The 18276-nt window shown below is 39.2% G+C and overlaps 2 protein-coding genes across 2 annotated transcripts; one reads left to right on the forward strand and one right to left on the reverse strand.

Annotated features, from left to right (window-relative positions):
• The first annotated feature begins 821 nt into the window (after window positions 1-821).
• On the forward strand, window positions 822-9523 carry LOC111872340. Its single transcript, XM_023866105.2, is given in 6 exon segments — window positions 822-1137; window positions 1270-1332; window positions 3268-3430; window positions 4416-6480; window positions 7139-7241; window positions 8298-9523. Coding segments are annotated over 6 exon segments (2883 nt in total). The 5' UTR covers window positions 822-1066; the 3' UTR covers window positions 8716-9523.
• Window positions 9524-10545: 1022 nt separating this feature from the next.
• LOC111872339 (mediator of RNA polymerase II transcription subunit 6) lies at window positions 10546-14725 on the reverse strand. Its single transcript, XM_023866104.2, has 5 exons — window positions 14589-14725; window positions 13908-14067; window positions 12634-12808; window positions 11760-12012; window positions 10546-10744 (listed from the first exon to the last, which is right to left on the reverse strand). The coding sequence occupies exons 1-5, from the start codon at window positions 14617-14619 to the stop codon at window positions 10647-10649; spliced, it is 717 nt and encodes a 238-aa protein (XP_023721872.1). The 5' UTR covers window positions 14620-14725; the 3' UTR covers window positions 10546-10646.
• Between the last annotated feature and the right edge of the window lie 3551 nt (window positions 14726-18276).

Here is an 18276-nt window from a genome sequence, read left to right on the forward strand (position 1 = left end):
CCGTTTACTTTTGGGTTCTGAAGATGTAGGTGACATTCATCTGAAATGTCGAGCTTTCTGCGAACTACACGGCGTTATTACCTAGAAGATCGTACTGGTCACTTTCCTAGTTGGATTCCATCAGTCAGTTTTATTTGGGTCTGTTAGGGTTTCCTCATGTCAACACGTAAGACGGGAACGGGACAAAACATAGTGATATGAATATAGGTCACTGTTACGGCGGTAGCACAAATAATAAATATGCCCTGTAATATCTAAGGTGGTACCGTACTACCAGCTGCCAGGCCCTGCGTGCTTGCGTGCAACCCTAGTTCTCTCTCCATTTGTTTTCTTTTTAGAAGCTTATCGATCTATGTTTCAAGGACTCTGGCAGATACTCGCACTTCAATTAATATTTTCCTTCCGTGCAGAAGCGTCAATCCATTTTGTGAACTGACAACGGATTAACATTGAAGTGCTCTTATGTTAATGAAATGAAGATCCCGTTAGAATGATTTGAGTTTTATTTTTATTTGTATTCTGCTACACCTGAAAGCAGAAGTAGTAAACTCAACTACCGTCTCACGCAGGAGTTCGTATCCGAACTATTCATCTTCGTATTTAAGTTCTCTCACCACGGTGGGCGATAATTTGACAACCGCCAGACACGCAAACGATGAATAGCGAGTGTTACAATCGTTTGCACGCCTTAATTAGAATTAAACCCTGTTTGCGGAGTTCACCCCCCAAAATAAGAGAAATTTATTGTTAACTTACATCGCTGAATTGGTTGTCATTCATATATATATCACTGCATTGGAGTCAGTTGAGGTTTAAGAACAGGGCAGGAAAGTTTATTTGTCGCGCTCTGTTGTTAGGGTGCAAAGAATTCTTCGTTTGTTTATGAACTTTGTGAACGTGTTCTATGCTTTACTGTGATTGGTAGACATTCCGATACAAACATTTATTGGTTAGTGCAGAGTGCTATCATGTGTGTGGAATATTTTGGTGGTGATTCGAAGGTTGTAGTAGTTTGAAAGAAAGTTTCCAAATGAATTAATTTTGAAACTATGAGCGAGCAGAAACAATGTCGAAAGTAGACGAAAGTATTGGATTTTATCGTAAAATGTCGGAATTGCAGGAAAGACTGAGAAGAAGGTAAGCTTATATATTGTAAAGTAGGTTAAATTAGCAGACTATTGTTTATTGTTGGTGTTCATATTTTCCATTTTAAACAGACATGTAAAGTTGGAATTATAATAATATTCGGCTATGCTCATTCTCTTCCAGTGAAGAAGAACGATTACAACTAGAAGAGAAATTTTCACTTTTAATGAGCTCTTGTCGTGATGAGTAAGTAGCATTGCCAAGTTGCTGTAGAGAAGTATATTCTTTTGTAGATCACAAACATTTATTCAGTCTTCTCACAAATGTGTCCCGATTAACATTATAAAGTGACAGAGCATAGTCATGGCTTTGTATGCCTAAGAACTGGGTCTAGATCGATCGTGGTGCGTGTTGTAGGTATACTCCTTGTTAGTCAAAGAAAACAGAAACAAACATACAAAGTGGAGAGCATTGCGTTGTTCTTGTTAAAAAGTATATTAACTTGTCTTATTGCAGTGGATGAACAGATCAGCCTTGATAGTTGGTAATTTCATATTTCAGCATCCTGTTTCATTAAAGCATCACTTGTAGTCTCCTCCAATCTATAATGCAGCAATATTAATATAGATTTAGATGACACTAATCCACATTTAATTCAATAAAATGTTTGTTAAAATGTTTAAAATGTCATTAAAATATATATACATTTTGTGTTTATGTTACATGTTTTGGCCACACAGGGCCATCTTCAGGCAGCACATTTGATAACTTCAATTTTGCTTATGAATGACATTTGTAGGATCATTCCTAGACTGGAGATCGGAGACTTATGTATTGTAAGGAAATAGCATAATGTAGTGTAGTTGTTTACCTGCGTCAGTACTGAATTTATTATTAACTGTCTTTTATATTAGCTTTTGTGAACACCATTTTCAAATATTGGAGAAAAAACCTTTAATTTATATTAATGATTTCCAGGACCAATTAATACTGTAAATGCCTTTTAAATAGTTCTTACCATATTATATTTTACTATGTCACATGTAACAATATTATATTTAGATCTGCTGTGTTCTAATGTGTTTATGGAGCAAAGAGTCAAGATGTGTATACTTGAAGAAAAAGCTGAATTAAATCACGCTTAAAAAATGATAACCCTTAAGGTGTGTTGGTTTTGACAGAGAATGAAATATGATAGGGGGGGTTCAACATCAGAGTTTTCAGCCTGTTGTCTGTCTTAGGACAACAAATAATCTAGTGGTGGTCACAGAAATGAACTAGAAAATCCCTTGTCTGTCCTGTATGGATTTCAAGACACAGAAAACTGTGAGTACTGTGCCACTATCTCATCACTTACTGCTTTACAGCATGTTTTAATATGTGTATATTCCTGCAAGTCCCCATATGGAGGCAGAATAGAATACCTCCTCTGTAGCCCTGCAAGTTGTAGAAGGTGACGGAAAGGGAACCCAGTGCCCGGGTGTATAACTGGGCCACCCTGTCACTGGGGTACGTAAACACAGGGATTTGGTCCTGCAGTTTGGGGGTTGGATACAAAGCTGATGACTTTGCTCTGTAAAAAAATTTTGTCACAAAAACCGAAGAAATGAAAACCAGATGCAATCTGGCAGAATCATCTAAGGAAGTCTATGGCTCAAAAAGGGCTGTCTTGCCAACGATATTCCTGTAAGACCGATTTTTATAAAACTTGGATGTATATCATGGCACCTGAACCCGTCTCAGTGGCATACTTCATAAATCCCTTCTGTCAGAGTGTGTGTCTGTATGTGTATCCCCAATTTTGTTGATTGGCAGTGGTTCGGTAAACGCATGCCTCTGGCAATGAATACACGAAATAAAAGATGAATTGTTGGACATGTCCTTTTCTTTGTGGTCTATGTCATAACAAGGAAGGGTCTGTGAGTCTTTGTATCCCCTACACTTCTCCACAACAATGAAGAATAGTTTGAGGCATTGTTTCTTATGTGGTCTGTGTCATATCAAAGGGAAGTAGGCCATTAGTTCTTCACAGTACTTCTTGTTCATTCCTCTGGTCTTTGCTGTAATATGTTGTAATATTGTTTACTGACATAACAACAGACCTGTGTTCAGTTCTCTGCTGGGATGCCTTTATGTCATCTTGAGTATAGTGTGCCTTTGTGAGTATGACTTCTGTTACAGGGAAGAAGCAAGGCTGAATAACTTGAGAGAAAGATACGAAGCATTTCTTGAAGAAGAGAAACAAAGACGGGAAAGAAATGACAGGATATTACAGGCTCTTGACAGAATAGAGAGCCGAACCGCCATACTGACAGCTAAAAGTGAAAGATTAAAGATTCTTAGAGTAAGTAATCTGTGAGTTCTAGGTGCAAAAACTGAAACTTCTTTTAAATTTATGTTATTACTGATGAAGTATTGAAAATGGAAAGAGCACTGTGTCAGAGCAAGGGTTAAGAAATGTGTTCATAGAATATGAACCTTCACTAGCTTGCACCGACATGTATTCATATGGTACCTGGTTTGAATCTTGGCCATGGTATTGGTTACACTGACTCCTGGATTTCCTCTTCAGATGAATGCTAGGAAAGCATCTTGAAATAAGCTATGAATGACTCCTTCCAATCAGTTATCTTTTCAGAGTTTGTAATTTCAAATTGTTTCTATCTCACTATTTTGATTAAGAATAACCTTTATCTCATATTTGTATTCTGTGAGGTGTATATGTTAACTATGGCCACTGAACTGAGTGAAAAAATTCTCATATATGTGAAATTTGTTTTTAATTATGCCGAGAAAAACTGTAACACAGTGCATGTTTATAGTGACATTGCTTAAGATAAAGGTGAAGTCATCCTTTGGTTGAATTAATTACGCACCATGCTATAAAGATGTGTGGGCAAGTGGAGGTATAGATCCATATGTTCTTAACCTTGGCACTGAATGAAGGTAGTGGTCAGCTTCACACTCCAGCCACTCTGCTGCTAGGGAAAGAGCCCCCAGGACCCATTGAACAGGAGGCTGTGTATGGCTCCCAGCTAGTGTGGATGCTATGGACAAAAGAAAATCTTGCCCCTGCTAGGAATTGAACGCCAGTTTCTCGGCTATGTAACTGTGTCATTGACCTCGATGTTGGAAATGGAAGTCTCAGAAACATTGGTTCTTAACTCAGTGTTAGACACACATCTGATTGCTGAAGATTTTATCACATTTATTTGCTGCGAAACCTTCAAATCTTACACTGTTATTTAAATGTTTTTAAAAATAATTTTAGCAGAATAAAGTACATGTACTCTCTGTTCCAAGCTAATATGTAAGCTTTTTTTTTTCAGAGACATTATGAAGCATACTTGTTGAAAATGTATCCAGATTGGAGGTATGTAAATAATAAATTCACAGGTGACCAGCCTACCACAAGAAAATCTGATCCACTGCTTAAGAAGTTGAACTTACAACTTGATAGGAATAATCCTTACAGAGAACAGGGGAGTTCATTGTTCCTGTTTCCAGAAGATTACAATAGAAGTACAGCTCCACCACACCATCAGGACTACTCTACTGTTGGAGTAATTCCGACCAGCTACCAACCTGTGTCAGCCCATAGGACATCAGTTGATACAGCACCAACAACTAAACTTATAGATGGACCCAGTCCAGCGTGTCATGTGGTTAATGTCATAGATACAGAAAAACTACCCAGAATTGTTACAGTTGGAGAGCATTCAGCATCCCAAAAAGCACCACCTATATACACACATGAGACTTTCATTTATGGTCAGAATAGTGCAACTGATGAAGTCAAATCTAATAAAATAGATCAGCTTGATGATTATTTAGGAAGAGCTGCAGAAATGTTACAGTTAAGCAGAGGAGAGGATAATCTGAGGGATATGAAGGGGCGTCTTAGTGAAATAAATCCCAATAGCTTGAAGGATAATAAAAATTTAGGTGATTCTGTGGATTTTGAATTGGAGCAGAACACAAGTGGTGACTTGCTGAATGTCTCATTGTCAGACGATGGAGTTCTCCAAGAAGAAGCTAGCAGAACACTGGTAGGTCAGAAGGATGATGAAGACAAAGACATTAGTCAGACAGAGCAAGTGAATATAAATGCTTAAAATAACAAAGACAAACTAACAAATAAGAATGCTCAGCATAGTGAAAATGTAAATAATGAGGGTATCCTGTCGAATAAGGAGGTCCAGGACTTGCATCAAGAATCAAAACCTCATCTAGAGCAAAGGAATCAGGAAACTGTTGAAGGTGGATCAGGTGATGCACAAAGTTTTACATCTGCATTGGATAGAAAAGGTGAGTTTGATGAGCAGCAACAATTACACCAGAAGAATTCCACACAAAGAGAAGCAGGTGATCCAGTTATTCCAGATAAAAGTTTATACCCTGGTGAAGCACTTTCTGAGACTGAAGGACAAAGTGGACTGTCTCAGATGGAGCAGCGACACTCTGTTTTAAATGATAACCAAGATAAAACGCTGAATATAGAGAGAAGACTTGAAGACAATGAAAGAAATGTGCCAGATTCTGCAGGAAATGCTAGTGAAACTCCTGTAAATGAGAGCCTATACAGAGCTGACGAGGGCCATCCCACTCAACAGTATGAAGCAGAACAGCCAGGGGACATTGAGTTTACAGAGCAAAAACAGTGGGAAGAAAACGATCAGTATTACCAACAGTATACAGAACAACAAGTGGATGATCAGTATTATCAGTATGGAGAAGGTGAAATGTATCAGCAGAATGAATATGGTCAGAAATATGATGAACGATATGTGAATCAAGAAGGGGAGCAGTATTACCAACAGTATGCAGGGCAAGTGGAAGGACAGTATGGGGAACAATACAGTCAAGAGTATGAGGATCAGGAGGGGCAACAGTATAGTCAGCAGGACGGACAATATGATGAGCAGTATGTGGAACAGTATACAGATCAGTATGAACAACATTATGAAGATCATCAGCAACAAGGGGAAGAGAGTAGTCAGCTACTGTCAGAGGGGCAACGGGTTAGGGAAGGCAGACAAGGCTTACAGTGTGAAGAAGCAAATGAAGGGGTGAGTAACAAAGAAGATGCTGAGAAACAACATGAACAGCTATCTGAAGAATTGGTTCAAGGACAACAATATGAAGTTCAGGAAGAAAGTGCAGGTGACTCTCCTGACAGACGTTCATTCAAGGACGGGAAATACCAGGAACAAATGCAAGTGTGTGGCGCAATACAAGGAGATGTAGGAGAGGAAAATACAGAGGGTGGAACTTTAGGCGCTAAAGAAGAAAAAACACCGAGTAAAATGGTAGAAGACAAGGCATATGATGGCAACACATTGCCAAAACAGTCCGATATTTCAAGTGATCTCACAGAGGCATCATCTTTAGGAGGTAAGTAAAATATTTCTACTTTATTGCTGTAGTTTATTGAGAAATATATTTGGAAACTGCTGCTAGTTTTATAAGTTTAGACATGAAGAAGGTTCAGTATTACACTCATGCCATGGGAACAAATCCTGGGGATAGACCATCATTGTTATGATTCCCCTGTCATTGTGCTTAACTATATTCTCTTCCAGCATAGTCACTGTATGTAGAGGAATGGTGATAGTGGTAACCATGTGATAACTTTCACTAGGTTCAAGCGTTTGGAATGGTTGATATAGGCTAGAGAGGGCTGGAGGGTAATACAACACTATGCTAAAACATTAGAGGCCTCTAGTGCAATCAATCCCACCATCCGTGGGACTTCCTTCTGTGGCCTTAGTATAATTTTTTATGAACACATTTTTACACCATGTTTCTACTTATGTATTGTTGGTTTTCAATCCTTTTTAGGTGCATTTGCAACCATGCAGAGTGCCTATTAAATTAATTCAGTTTCTGTGTCTGCATGAAACAACACTGTAATTGCTGAACACAATTTAATGAGATTTGCTATTGGGGAGTTTTAATAAACTTTATTAATACATTCTAATTTCAGTTAAAATTTGACAAAAATATTAGACATTTTACATAAAGACTTCTGTGCATGTGCATCATGTTTCAGATGTGAAGCAATATCATCAGCTGTTAGGTGAAACAGATCCTGAACAGAGTGACATGGATGAACTTGAACTCCAGCTGGCTGCATTGGTAGGATCACAAGTTGGGTATGTTACACTGTTACAGATTATTTACCAATACAATGTTTCTGAGGATATAGGAATGATATTTATATATATATTTTTTTTTAATTTCTGTCTGACCTAGCCTCAGATTTTATCATATTGTTTCATGCAGAATAGTTATTTATTTATTATTTCATTGCTGTCTTCTGAGAGTGATTCCATGTAGTCTGGTAGAAGCTTATTGACATTTGGAGGAACATTCTGACTGCAAATCTGAGGGAAATAATGAAGATGAATGCAGATGTTCATCGAGAATGGCAGTAAACTTCTACCAGACTATAGAGTGTCATATGCCAGGGACAGTAATCTTCATAATCATTGCAATGAGAACCTCGTATCTCATTTATAACAAACAGCTCAGGCAGTTTGTGAAGGGAACATAACCCCCATATATTGTATGGCCTATTGAAGCATCAGGTAGTTAGTTAACTCGTCAGCAGCCATCCAATTGGAGACAGAGAGAGGGGGAAAAAAAAAACAAAAAACAGATGATTTGAGTGTTAAGGATGGGAATGACAATCTACATAGGGCTAATATAAAGTGTTTAAGCTGGGAATGGGTTATGATTGTTATTGTGGCTGTGGTTCTTCACTTATTTGTCATTTTTCTTAGAAAAGAATGAGGTAAAAGGTAAAACTTTTCCTGTAACAGACCATGGAGGCCCATAAGGTTGTGAGACATCAGGGCTCTCACACTTTCTAGACAGTCGGCTCACAGCTGGTGGTGAGGTTGTCAGCCTTATGCGCTGGCTACCCTTTACTCCCAGGAAGATTCCTTGTACCTTGTACTCATTTCCATTAGAGGCTGAGTCGACCTCAGGGCCATAGTGCGGCTGGTAGGATTAAGTCAACTGAAAAATCCAATGATCTCATCAGCAATTTAACCTGTGACCTTCCAGCTTGTAGCATAGTGCTTCAACCAACTATGCTACCGCTCAGTGAACTGAGAGCTTAATTTCTGTCTGAAAAATTTGGTATTGAAAATGTTAGTTAACTTATATTCCCTGTACTTCTCTAATTCAGACCCTGAACTTTACAGTGAAGAATGTGGAAAGGAGGGACAGCAGTCTGTGCCATCAGGAGTGAAGATGACAAAACAAGCAGCATCTGCACTTGAGAATGAACATGAAAGCACTTCGAGTACTGAGAGTGGTAAAAATATGGAGAAATTGGCTAATAGGAAAGATATCAAAATATCTGAAGGCACTGGACATGAGGGAACTGTGTATGGCAATCCAGAAGCAGAGTCAAAAATTCCACAAACTTCATCCGAACCTGAAAATTACCCAAAGGAACCAGATACAATAAAGATAATACAGCCGTCTGTACCCAGGTCAGGTTCCAGGAAACTTCCGGGGTTGACAAAGATGCTGGAGTCAGATACAGAATCACTCCAGCTGGATGCAACTATATCACATGAAGATAGTGACGACTTTGACTTCAGCAGTGACAAATAGGAGCAATGTCTGATTTCTGTATGGAGAGTGTGCCTACCAAAGCAAAGGGACATTGAAGGTACATATTCATACTTTGAACTTCCCATAATAGTAGTTCTGGACCTTAGTATTAAATTGTTTGGAAGGGGTTAGTTCATGTTTGTCGCATGAAAATATTTGTATCAAGTTGTGATGCTTTTTGTGTTTACCAGTAAGGCATTTCAAAATGTTTAGTATAGCATTAAAAATTATGGCATTTCTCCATATTACAGGAGGGATAAGTTCTTGTAAATGTATCTGTGTTGTGAAATTCCATAATGTAAACCTTATTTTTCCATTTACTCCCATGTTATGAGTAGAGACGGGCTCCTTCACTAGTTTCTTTTCAGTAAACAGCTGTAATAAGACACACTTTCACAGTTCCTTTCTGTGCTCTTTCAGGTATATTACTTATTGACCTCTTTAATACTGCATAATCTAAATTAAGATGGGAATAGGGATCATGCTACTGTCCTGCAGCAATGATGAATGTGTTTAGGTGAGCTGACTAGTTTCATACCCTTCTACATCACTGACACGTGCATATGAGATCTGAAATTTTTAACAAATAATCCTTTCTTAAAAATAGAATATTAGCTCATTTTATTGTTTTCCATTTTAAAAATCTGTAGCATTTCTCCCAAAATTATGTAAGGGTGGGTTCATGGTCTGCATTGTGAATTTTATGGTAATGTTTTATAATTTCCACAAGAAAAAAGTTCCATAGGGGCATGTGGTAGCATAGTTGATTGAGGCACTATGCTACAAGGTGGAGGGTTGTGGGTTTGGTTCCCTATGAGGTCATTGTATTTTCAATTGACCTAATCCTTGCAGCTGCGCTATGGTCCTGGGGTCGACTCAGCCTCTAACATATACTACGAGTATGAGGAATCTTCCTGGGGAGTAAAGGGAGGCCGGCATGTGAGGCTAACCTCCTCACCACCATCTGTGGGCCAATTGTCTAGAAAGTGTGGGAGCCTTGATGCCTCACAACTCTATGGACCTTCACGGCCTGTTACAGGGATAGCTTTACCTTTTTTTATCTTTACAAAATTCCATGACTTGAAAGTCTGTAACGTGGGGCTGCAATGCACATCTTCTGGCTACACTGGTACTCGAGAATTCTAGGAATGATTGTTATTTCTGTAGAACCAACCCTTTTCTCTTCCTTCAGAGTATTTAGTATAAATAAACCTTATAAAAATAGTAACTGAAAAAACATTCAGGTCATCCTAGTTCTTGGCACTGTGGAATTCTTCAATGTCACCATAAACGCTTACCGTTTCACACTGTCAAGACCAATTCAGTATAGTGTTTAGACCTAGAGCGATACACTGCTTCCAAGTTGTAGTTTGTCACATGACTTCTTCCAACTTTTCCTGTTTGTTTCTCCTCCACACTGAGAAAGTTGCATTTCCTGCTACCATAGTTGAAATTAGGCATTTTTTTCGTATCCAAGGCAAACTTCTGAATTGGGAGCAACATTAATGATGTTTGAAGTACTTGGTAGATCGTTAAGAAATCTGAATAAGATGCTTTTTTTAACAATGTAAATATCATCATGGCAAATGAGCATTGCTATGGAAATGAAAGGACAGCTGGGTTGTAATCCCATGAAGTTGGTAAAGTTCACTGACATTTTGGAGGAATGTACTGCCTGCTCTGCTTTCTGGTTTCTTGCTTGGCTTACTCTTTGGAGGCAGTACACGCCTCTAAGACACTGGTGAATATCTACTGAACTACACAGTATTACATCTGAGAAGACAGTTCTGAACCTCAAATCCAGGACAGGAAGTAAAGCTAGTCCACCAATTTTACCTTGTGAAAATTTATTTAATGAAAGACATTTTATACACCGTTTATAAAAGAACATGTAATCCAGAATGATCACCCCCCTCACCCTGCTGTTACTATTAGGACAGTCTTGGTTTCTTTTCGGGTGGTGGTTTCATGTTACGTGGAGTGTCAGGTTTTTCTGTCTTCACTTCTCGAGCCTCCGTCTTCAGTTCTTCTGCAACCAAGAATGACATTTATATATGTAATGTTATGCCATAATTTTTAGATCCAAACTTAATGTATAAACAGTGACTTTCTTGGGGTTTTTATAAATTTAAAATTAGTATACATGCAGGAATGTGCAAATATCAAAGTCTTTCATAATTCAAAGACAAGACATAATTGGAACTGCAAGACAGGAAGACGGATGAGAGTGAGCGCACACATGATCTAGAGAAATTCGTAACTACAAGTGAAAGGAAGGAGGCCAAGAGGGAGACTCCAAACCAGTTGCTGAATTAACCAAAAAAATATGCTATATGAACATAAAAACTGGGAATAAATGGAAAGTCTGATTCATCTGAAATTTTCATTTGTAAAAATTCAGCTGTGGAACAGTCATAGCTTGTGAATAAGAGACAACATGGTAGCTATAAAAAATATATTTATTTTCAATTTGCCTTTGGGCTTGTGTAAGCACATAAATAAAGAATTGCATAGAATTATTTTTATTATGTATTAATAAAAAACTGAAATGTTTCCTGCTGTCATATTTTATATTAGCCATTGTTCTTCTGGTCATTAAAATGCTAACTGTATTCACTGTAAATGTATATACTTCCCTTTTCTCTCTTCTTAATGATAACTCTGATTTGTGTTAATGGAATAATAATTATTATAGTCATCATTATTTAAATTATGTAAACTGTCTTATTTTTGTATTTTGATTTTGTGTGTTCCGTTTTATTTTCTTTTTGTTACTTGTGGTTACTTTATAATCATTGGTCTTGGGCTGTTAGCATGTAACTACACATGAACTGAATTAACTGATGTATAAATTAATGAATGACTGAAGTCTGGCATGTGATATACAGATATGTATGTAGTAATAATATATTAAAATATTCTCACAAATTACTAACAAGCTGGTAGAATGAATGGGACAGAGATGAACAGAACTTGGGAAGGATATTCAGTGTTACATGTTACTCGTAAATGTTTAAGGGAGGAATGTGTATACTTCTGCACACCTGGAGCAGGCTGTTTCTGAGGTGGTGCGGCAACAGGAATGGGAAACTTCCGAGTCAGTTCAGCCAGAAGCATGTCAACACGGTGGCGTTGGAAGAGAGAACTTGGTTCTTCACGCTGTGTCTCTTTCTTTGCTGCTAAGCGTTCTGGAACCTTCCGCTCCTTTAAATCCCATGAGTATCCTTTTGAAGGGTGATATCGTGAATATGAATTCGCTTCTTCAAATGCAGACTGCAGATGATGAACTGTTGATATCTGTGGTCAAATACATAATTAAACAAGACTTGGTATATGCTGATGATTATCCATAACAACTAGGGATATGATGCCATGTAGTCGGGTAGACGGGTACCAACGTTTCAGAAGAATATGCTGCTTCCATCTTCGTGGTAGAAGACTACTTTCCTAACCTGAAGATGCAGGCAGCAGGTTCCTCCAAAAATTTGGTATCACATTACAGAAGACCATAATCTTAACACTTGTCATGAGATCCTTGTTTCAATTCTGGCTTTTATTTGGCTTGTAAGGGGTGAGACTTGTTTCTTTCACTTAATTTCTCATACAGAAATAAATCCGGATAAGACAGACTTTGTTTCCAAACAAGATATCTTGTGTGGGGCATAGAAAGAGCTGATACAAAATTAATTAAAAATATTATTTACATGACTGCATTTACTAAAATGTCATACGAATATTGCACTGCAATACGGTACTTCTTCATGTGCGTGCATGCACCTAGAATTGTGTTCAAATAAGTGATATTTATGAAGCCAAATATAAAGATACATGTTGCTCTACTGTACAGCTACTGATTCAGTGCAGTTTCAGGGATTAGATGAAAAAGATAGACAGCTGCTACACTTTTCTTCAACTTACAATTCTGGAGTTGATGACAGAGATAAGATCCGGAGCCTGGTACACAATTCCAGCTATAATATAATAGTCAGCCAATGGTGTGGCATGTGTAGGCGAATGACGGTGTTGTTTTCGGATGACATAAAGAATAGGCTCTTGCACGTGGAGCAGGATGTATTCCAACCCCGTCATATTGCTTTAACAGATAAGAGTCGTGTACAGCACAGATCAAGGAGTGCTGCTGTCCTATGTGCTAACGCCCTCAGCTATCAACATGTACTAATGGTCATGAAAATGTTACTTTTAATAGAAATAATTCCCGTATGCCATGCCATAGCTCAAGCGGTTAGTCGCTGGCTTCCCACTGTGGCAGCCTGGGTTCGATCTCGTGTCTGGTCAAGTGGGATTTGTGGTGGACAAAGTGGTGGGTTTTCTCTGAGTACTTTGGTTTCCCCTGCCAATCTTCATTCCACCAAATTCTCCATCATCACAATCACCCGGAGCAAGCTACAGTAGGCCAATCAGTGGCCACTGTGCCAAGTGGACCCAGTTGGACTCCACCCCCCACTAAGGGAATTAAAAAAAAAAAGAGATTCCCTTGTTAACAAGGCTGTTGTGAATACACTGAAAAAGGAGTAGTGGACAGCTAATAATGGGTGATCCTCCAGCTTGGAGGTTGGGTGCAGGGCCAACAACCATAGAAACTAGCACACTAAATGCTATATCTCAGAATCATGGTGTGATTTGTTTTAGGCTACTTCCCCTATTTTGGAAAAATTAACGTAAGCTTACTCGATCATCTTGTTGTCTCTCTCTTTCTCTCTCTCTCTCTGTATCCCCACCCCCATCAGTTTTTGAATGTGTGAACCAGTCTTTATGAAGCTTGGTATGTGTATCATGGCACTTGAGCTCATATCAATGGTGCACTTCATAAATCCCTTCCATCAGTCTGTGTCTCCCCCCTATCACTGACAGGCAACAGCACAGTAAACATGCTCCTTAGCACTGAATACATGAAACAAAGAATTATTAGACATTAAAGAATAGCCTGTGGGTCTCTGTAACCCCTAATGTTGCAAGAAAATGGCTTGGTACACATTCTTGCACCAATAAAGAATTGTTGTAGGCATTCTATATGGTCCATGTTGTATCAAAGGAAAGGTGACTAGTCCTTCCCAGAACTTCTCGTTTATGTATCATATATAGTATCTTATAACATGGCTACATGTTTCACAGAAGTTTACTAATGTAAAAGCATGATGAATAATTTCTGTAACAAGTAGAAAGAAGCTTACTTTAGTTGTTCTGGATTCAGCCGTTGCATCTTAACAATCTCATTGTTGCAAGTTCGATCAAAGAATGGATTACTGCGTTCAGAGAAATATTCCATGATGTTGCTTGGGTTCAGCAATGGTATCCAAGCGCTGTCATGCCATGATAAACCCAAGGGATTATCTGTAATAATTTAAATCTTAAATATATAAAATGAATAAAACTCTTATGGCTAAAATAAATTACAGGAATTGTATCAGCTCTGAGCACATATTTAAAAAAAAAAAGTTTGAAATAAGAAATAGCTGGATCCATCATTTATCACACAACAGTTATAATTATTTTAAATCCATTAACCAGTAATGATTAAATAAAACCCCCTGGCTGCTAGTTCTATGGAAGGTTACAGATGCATTAATAAATAATTATCCAAAGTATGATAATGCTATCATAAGAGGGGGAGGAGCCCTGGTACCCAATGAATCTGAAGTTCGATGGGCCCGAAAACTGGTCTGGATACAGTCATGAGGAGAATAGTCTCTTGCCCCCACCGTGAATCGGAACCCAGTCACTATACTGACTTCGCTATGCCGGAATAAGGGTTACAGTTATTCCTTGTATATACTTCGTAAGTTAATGACTTACAGGTTTCTATCATGTATTTATTTCAACTGCGGTAAAAGAAATTACGTTTCCGGTCTCACCTGACAAACAAGACTGCCTTCCTGGCATCATGATTCTTTGTTCAGAAGTTTACAACTGAGTGGAAAAAACACGGACAAATCTACACCAGCGAAGTAGCTACTACAGAAATTATTACGGACTGATGACGTAACTGAACACACTGCACCAACCACGCTGCCAACCTTGGAAACACGGAAACATCGTCCTCGCGACTGTTTTCGGACCTGACGCGCTGGATTTGAACCTCTCCCCACTAAATTTGACGGAAAAGTTTCTGGTGTCCCCGACAGCTGATGGATCAGTGACGTCACGTCCAACAGCTACGTAGGACTGCGTTTTAAGTGCTGCCGGCATGTCTGTGTTGAATATAGGTTCGTCGCCTACTTTTTGCACGCCATTTGGTGGGGTAACTTTTCGAACCTGAATATGGAGGCACTGCGTTCCTTCGAAATGTCTGTGAACTTACACTGTACTACACAACTTTAGACCATCGAAGATATTAAGTACTCTTCATAGTGACGGTCGTGAGAACCTCAAGTCCAAAACAACGACTTTTTTTTTACGTAGGGTTACCATAAGCTAAACTATTTAAACGAAAGGCAGTACAATTATAAAGATAATATATTTGGATTGATAAGCGGATGATACCGTTTACAGGACTCTGTCCACTAACCAGTGAAATATGAAGGCCTCGTTTAGAATTATGAAGTTCATCGTTGGTTGAGGCACTATGCTACAAGCCGAAATGTCGCGGGATCGAATCCCGATGAGGTCATTGGATTTTTTTTTCAATTTACCTAGTCCTTCCAGCCACACTATGGCACTGGGGTCCACTCAGCCTCTAACAGAAATGAGTACCAGGAGTATTCTTGGAATATTTTTGGGGGTAAAGAGCGGCCGGCGCGCAGGGCTGACAACCTTACCGCCATCTATGAGCCGATTGTCTAGAAAATGTGGGAATCTCAACATCTCACAAACCTATGGGTCTCCAAGGCCTGTTACAAGGATACCTTCACTTTTTTTATCATTGAAAACAACAATGCTTCCTTAAGTCCGTCTGTAGCTCTGCGTGTAGTAGAAACCTTGGCACTGAATTCCTGTGTATTTTTGGATCAATACGAAACAACAGTATCACTGCCCAATTATCTCATGAATCGAGGTTTGGCGGGAACAGGGACAGTACGTCGTAACAGAGTGAATGATGAGCATCTGACAAAAACAACAAGCAGAAGAGAGGTGATATGGAGGGTTTTGTAGATGTGATAAATTGGTAGTGGTCTAGTGAAAGGATTCCGAAGGCAATCACATTTGCCTCTAGAAGTACTGGTTGTGAAACCGTGGTGAATATGGGGATACGGAGCAGACGTGAGGAAAAGCATTGTTAGCATTGTCCATAGGTACAGCCAATGTATAGGTGGTTTAGATAATTCTAACCAGCAAATGAAAGCCCGTAGCATCTACACTGGTAGAGCAATTTTCTTATTTGTTCCTTTCAGCTTCTTTAAGGACTAGCTAAGAAAATACATGAAATTACAAGCATATATTGTCACGTGTAGAGTGTGACTATAGACGGGGTATGAATTGGTGATTCAATTTATTGACCACTTACAGGACGTAACTACAAATAACTATAACACTATCGCTAATTTCCATACTTAAAATATCCCCAGCCTTCAGTGTCTTCATTAGTTGTTGCTTGGTAACAGTTCTCAACAATGGAGATTCTTCAGCGTCTGTGCTCACGCCATTACTGTCCCGCAACTGAACTATAGCGCCATCTCTTCTCATCCTCCCTTGCAGAACTGGGCCAAAGTCAAAGTCAGAGCTACTTTACGACTGGCAGTTTACCGTCAGTCAGTTCGACTTGACGTCAGGCTCCTTGAGACCCACGACCATTTTTTTTCCCAACCGAGTTCTTTCGGTAATAGTTCTTATGTAACATCCTCTCTGACGAGAAGATGGATTTGTCTCATAAGAAAATGCTTGGCCTTTCGTTAAGTGTACGTATCGCACTTATAGCGTGTTATTGAAGTTTCTTCCTTTTGCACTACACACTAGTCCCCTGTCAGTCCAGGTTTCAAAGAGCAGATGTTACTTATCTTATGCGCCTGGGTCGCCCCAGTTGTCTTCCTTATAACTCCTTTGCACGAACCGAGTAGACAATACTATGTCCAACAGTTACTTTATTGAAGAAAGCAGTCTTCTGGAATTTGGCACCGTGTATATGTGGTGTTAACCGACGTTTCGGAGGAACGTATCGCCTCCATCTTCAGGGCAGATGGAAGATGGAGGCGATACGTTCTTCCGAAACGTCGGTGGACACCGCATATACACGGTGCCAAATCCCAGAAGACTGCTTTCTTCATAGTCACCGCCGTGAAAGCCTCAAATCTTACATAGTTACTTTATTGTTGCGTGCATATTCGTTGCAGCGGGAATGTGTTTAGCGATCCGTTGCCTAGAACTGGCCGTTGTTTATTCGCCTATCTCGCAGTCATTGCATACATACTAAAATATCTTCACTAATTTGAGAGATTTTGATGAAATTTAACATATCACTCATAGTATTATAAGCGTGGACAGATTTAACTGGAATGATTCCAGGTCTGCAGTAATGAAATGTGTGTTGTTAGTTAACAGTGCTGTCTATCGTGCCAGAAGTTGCTATCGAATGAGTAGCTGTCATGTATTCGGAAGGTCCAAGTTTCAAATCTCGGCATGGAGACCGACATCTTGACTGAAGATATTCGTGGCCTGTCTCACTCGTTCCACGCTAATGCCGATATAGTACTTTAAATTAGGCCACGACCGCTTCCTTCTGCAACATTTCTAGTGTATTGTTTACTAATCAGTCGTCACTGTAAAATCTGGGCTATCGACAGCGTCGTTAAGTAAACCATAAATAAAATGAACGTTACAGTTTTGTGTGTTTCTTCCAGGAAATTGAATATTCTTCACCGAGCGGAAAGTTTCGTCCAGACCGGCACTGGGGCCCATCCAGCCTTCTATCCAATGGGTACCGAGGGCTCTTTCCCCCGGGGTAGAGCAGCCGGGGTGTGAAGCTGACCACTAACCTCAAACTAGGGCCGAGGTAAAATAAATATGGTTCTATACATCCACTCCCCCATACGCCTTCATGGCGTAGTGCTTAATTAGTTAAGCACAGGAAGAACTTTACCTTTTTTCGGCAAGTTTCACACTCTTATTGCGAGGCAAAAGGTAATATTTCTTGTGAGTAGTGTTTATCTTTGATGTTTTAGGAATGTTCCAAAGGTCACGCAAACCATTTCTGTAAGAATTTCATTTCCATGCAATGGACATAAAACTGACTGTAAACGATGAAACTGACAGTTACTAACAAAGAGATCAGTCATTAACAGAGTCCGTTATTTCGAACTACATATCTTCTATCTTTCTTGTTTCAAATTTTGAGGTGTACTCTTTATTACAATGTAAGATGGATTAGCCATGCCTACCCCTTTTCCTGTCCATTATGAAGTTCACGGGGACGTTAACTAGGGTCTCCTTCAACCCCAATACCTTTAATCTCTTGAAGGAACTCCTGCCCGGATAAAGGGCTTTGTGTATTGCCTTCAAGCAAAGATGTATGGGTATGATATCGAAAGGCGACATTGATTTCACCAAGTAATGGATGGTGGGCTCTGGAAAGGGATTTGTGGGGTGATTTCCTACTTTACTGACATTTGT

The sequence above is a fragment of the Cryptotermes secundus genome, unplaced genomic scaffold (assembly GCF_002891405.2).
Source record: "Cryptotermes secundus unplaced genomic scaffold, Csec_1.0 scaffold55, whole genome shotgun sequence".
Lineage (NCBI taxonomy): Eukaryota > Metazoa > Arthropoda > Insecta > Blattodea > Kalotermitidae > Cryptotermes > Cryptotermes secundus.

Coding starts and splice junctions, on each gene's coding strand:
- LOC111872339 (XM_023866104.2), bottom strand. CDS start 14,619: ATGATGCCAGGAAGGCAGTCTTGTTTGTCAG. Junction 12,013..12,633: donor CTGTCATCAACTCCAGAATT/GTAAGTTGAAGA, acceptor ATTTGACCACAG/ATATCAACAGTTCATCATCT. Junction 10,745..11,759: donor TCAGAAACAGCCTGCTCCAG/GTGTGCAGAAGT, acceptor TCTTGGTTGCAG/AAGAACTGAAGACGGAGGCT.